The sequence below is a fragment of the Plectropomus leopardus genome, unplaced genomic scaffold, assembly GCF_008729295.1.
Source record: "Plectropomus leopardus isolate mb unplaced genomic scaffold, YSFRI_Pleo_2.0 unplaced_scaffold15351, whole genome shotgun sequence".
Classification (NCBI taxonomy): Eukaryota; Metazoa; Chordata; class Actinopteri; order Perciformes; family Serranidae; genus Plectropomus; species Plectropomus leopardus.
In genome coordinates this window covers 1-4,296 of record NW_024616447.1, presented here as the reverse complement: position 1 = coordinate 4,296, position 4,296 = coordinate 1, and the positions used below count along the sequence as shown (strand labels likewise).

The window sequence follows — 4,296 nt, the reverse complement described above, 5'->3', positions numbered from 1 at the left end:
TGAGCCAGCCCTTACTTGTTATGTGTCCTTTACTTCAGAGTGCAGATCTGAATTCTTCTTCTGTTACTGACTGAAATTCAAATCTGTTCTCTTATTTTTTTGACCCCCTCCAGGTGTCCCCCAGCCCTTCCTCCCGCGCTCCCTTCCCCTCCAGCAGCACAGCATCATGGGACAGCCCTACATTGAGCTTCGCCACCGGGCCCCTGAAAACCGCCTGAGGCTGTCCTTCTCTGTGCCTACCAGCCCACACCCTGAGGCCCCGCTGCTGCACCCTAGAGACCCCCAGGTGCCCACAGCCCGGCCCGGGCAGACGGCACCGGGCCAGCAGTCGGCGATGGACCAGCTGAACCAGCAGCAGCACGTCGGCCATATCGCAGCCGCGCTCACGCATAGCGGTGAGGCAGTGCTCCCGGGCGCTGATGGGATGGAGGAGCACCTGGAGGGGGAAGACTCGGCTGTCAAAGACCTGGAGGACGTGGAGGTGAAAGACCTGGTCGACCTCAACCTGAACCTTGACCCTGAAGACGGTACGAGTTACGTCTGTGGACACTACAGTTCATCGATAGTTCAGGTTGAAGCGTCTCAGGACAAGATCAGAAATGAAGAGCAGTTTACAATTTTAGATCCGAAACATTCTGAGGCAAAGATACGTTTTGTAGGATTTTAGAACATTTCTGGGATTTTAAGACATTTATAACATTTTATGACACTTGTAGGATTTCAAAATTGTTGTAGGATTTCAGGACAATAGGGTCTTAGCTAGGTCCTCTCTCAGGGGTGTGTTTTTTTTGTTTATGCTGTTTTATGCTTTTTGGCACCTTATGGAAAGAACAAAAACAATTCAGTGTCAGTCACTTTATTTTTAGTGTCAGTTAGAAAATGGTTGGGACCACCAGGGGCTAGATTTGGCCTGTGGGCCGTAGGTTGAGTATTAGTGGTCTAATATGATATTTTTGGTACAGCATAGTGGATGATTGAGGTTTTGGGGAACCCTTCTGTCAGCTTTCTGGTGCTCTGCGGGTAAATAGGTGTGTCTTCTGTTGCAGGTAAGGAGGATCTGGATCTGGGTCCTAACGACCTCCACCTTGACGACTTCCTGCTGTCAGGGAAGTTTGACCTGATTGCCTACGCCGACCCAGAGCTCAACCTGGAGGACAAGAAGGACATGTTCAATGAGGAGCTGGACCTGGGGGAGTCTGCAGAGGAGAAGGAGGGGGGAGAGAGGAGTGACGGAGCCACCGGGTCCCGAAGGAAGGACAGCCACAGCCAGGTCAAACAGGAAGTACAGGACGGCATCAAGAAGGAGGACAAGGACAGCGCCCCCTCTACGCACCCTGCTCCGCAGCCAGGGGCCATCCCCAGCAGCAGGCCTCCAGGGGTTCCAGGACCTCCAGGGGCTCCAAGGTTGGAGGCAGCCAGCTCCAGCCAGCTGTCTGTCCCTGCTCCCCCGCAGAAGCTGGAGGACTCTGGTTCTGGATCAGGGGCCCTGCCGGCTCTCCACACCCAGGAACAGGCTCCGTCCTTGGGCATGGCGGCCAGGATCCTCCCTCCGGTGGCTGGAGGTAATCACACTCCGCAAACATCAAGTATTCATCCGATGATAGATTAGATCTGACTGATTATTGATCAGGGTTTCTACTGGACAGATTTGATTGATTTTTGATCAGTGTGATGATGTATTGATCTGTAGTTATTGATCTGATGAAATAGTGATCCATAGTTATTGATTATTGATCTGCTGGACTCTGTGTGGTCTGCAGGTCCACAGTCCGTCTTCCAGCAGCAGCACAGAGCGTTTGGACCTCCCCCATCGGCTCTCTTCACCTCCACCCCTCAGGCTCTCCCCGTGTCTCCTCCCCCCAGTCTGCCTCCTCAGGGGGGCCCCGCCCCTCCTCACCCGCTTCCCTGCACCCCCCCCCAGCCCCGTCTCCTCCTCAGCCCCCAGAGCCAGGCCGTCTTCCCCAAGAACCAGGAGCAGAACCAGGAGCAAAACCAGGAGCAAAACCATCATAGGCCTCTGCTCCTGGAGGAGCAGCCCCTTCTCCTGCAGGACCTTCTAGACCAGGAGCGCCAGGAGCAGCAGCAGCAAAAACAGATGCAGGCTCTGATCAGACAGAGGTCCACCACTGAGGCCGCGCCGCCCAACATGGGTACGACCACTGTCCACCCCTGCACACCTGCTGCTCAACTCTGTGTGCTTTTATTCTGATAGGTCACTCTGTGTGTGTGTGTGTGTGTGTGTGTGTGTGCGTGCGTGTGCGCACGTGTGTGCGTGTGCGTGTGTTCAGCAGCAGACTTTGACTCCATCTCCGACCCCATCATGAAGGCCAAGATGGTGGCTCTGAAGGGCATCAACAAGGTGATGACGCAGGGCAGCCTGGGACTGAACCCCATGGTCATCAACAGGTACGACCTCTGACCTCTGCGGACGGCCAGCAGCTGGAAACCAGCGACCGCTGCCTCAGTCTGGAGGCTGATTGATTGTTCTGTGCAGCGTCACGCTTCGTCACACGACCGTGGGCGGTGTTTGTGACGAGCGGATCTGTGCAGTTATTAGAAACCTGGAAAAGGCCTGGAAATTGGAAATATCAGTTTTATGGCCTGGAAAAGTTTTGGAAAGCTAAATATATCCTAAAAGTTTTGGAAAAGCCCTGGAATTTTGTTTGACATACCTTTAAAATAACACGATGTGTTGAAAATCATTTCAGTTTTCACAGTTTCAGGCTGATAAATAAGGTAATTTTTGATGATTATCACTGAAAAATTTTAAAGAAGGAAAGAAATTTCTAAAATTGAAAGAAATCACAAACACAATAAATTGCAAGAAAAATGGAAAGAAAAGGAAAGAAAAATGTTTTTCAAACCATCCGGGCCTGCATTTTTCTCTCAAAAATATGGGTTTTTTTCCTTATGAAATTTCAAAGAAAAAATTGTGTAAAAGTTTTAAATTAATTAAAAAAAAAAAAATCACTTACTGTTTTTTACTCTAAAAATTGCCACAGATATAACAGAGAGAGCAGCGACCGCGACGCTCTCTGCAGACGAGGAGCTGCTTCCTGTGTGGAAACAAACGGTACACTGACACTGTGTGTGTGTGTGTGTGTGTGTGTTAGGTTCCAGCCGGCCCCGGTGGTCCCGGGTCCAGAGGGGACCCCTCAGCCTCCTAACCTGGTGGGACAGGTGTGTAGCACATGACATCAACTGAACTGTGTTGTGTGTCTTTGTCCTTGTCTCGGTGTCGTTATGTCTCGGCTGAGTCAAACAGGAAGTGTCTTGTCTTCCTGTCAGGACGTCAAACTGACCCCCCAGCTGCTGCGGCCCAGCCCCCCCAGCTTCGGCCCCGGCTTCGTCAGTGAGTATCCACACACACACTCGTCCACACACCGCATGTCCTCTCCGTCTCTGTCCCCGCAGTCAGAATGAATTGTGCTCTACGCCTGCGTTCAGTCCCCCATCCCGCCATTGGTCCATCCACGCCACCTCTGGAGGACAGCTTGCCATTTCTCGTCCCCATTTCCTGTTAAGAGTTTGGAGGTCAAAGGTCACTTCAAACATGTTTTTGGCCATAAATAAAAAATTCAGACATCATGTTTTCAAGTCTCCCTGACGATTGGTCAGACACTGAACTGGAGACACTCGGGTTCGTACGGTCAAAAAAAAACAAAAGAAAAAAGATTTTTGGTGAGTTTTAAAGGGAACATGCCTTCAAAATGCAGCCATGTGAAGTTGTAGCCCCTCCCCTAAAGCCAAAATCAAAAACATAAGTCAGTGCTTAAAAACTTATCTGACTTGCCCCCCCCTTTGCACCCCCGCCCCCTGAAGAAATAACCAACAGTCCCTGACTTATATTTAAATATTGATTCTGTTCTGAACTCTTGATTTTTTGTAATAATGAATATTTAAAAAGCAGTTATTTTATAACACTCATCCTCAAACTCTCAACATTATGATTTTTCTTCTTCACGATGTCCCAGATGTCAACATGTGAGGGACACGTAGCCTTTAAGGTGGAGGGACTGTTTGCATTAATATATATATTAACATTCACTTACCCGAACTGCATGAAGTCAGAAAGTAAATCCAGGGAGTGAATGCATGAAAACTTAATCAGGGGATATCCGCGTATTTTACACCTAACAGGAATGAATGTAACTGGTTGCTCAGGGTTGGCTCGGAGCTTTTTTAAGTTCTGGTCCATCAGCTCTCTCTGCTTTTGTACAAGATGATGATGGATTCATAAATGTTTTATTTTCGTTTCGTTTTGTTTCAGTGGTTGTTTCAGAGAATGTTTGCTCT

General features: G+C 49.5%; 1 protein-coding gene across 1 annotated transcript; it reads left to right on the top strand.

Moving 5' to 3' along the window:
* Positions 1–90: 90 nt before the first annotated feature.
* On the top strand, positions 91–3,413 carry LOC121964357 (histone-lysine N-methyltransferase 2C-like; the record flags this gene model as incomplete). The annotated part of the gene is made up of 6 exons (XM_042514567.1): positions 91–527; positions 1,047–1,562; positions 1,761–2,150; positions 2,289–2,406; positions 3,114–3,180; positions 3,289–3,413. Coding segments are annotated over exons 1-6 (1,577 nt in total), but the record flags the coding sequence as incomplete, so codon positions are not given.
* Between the last annotated feature and the right edge of the window lie 883 nt (positions 3,414–4,296).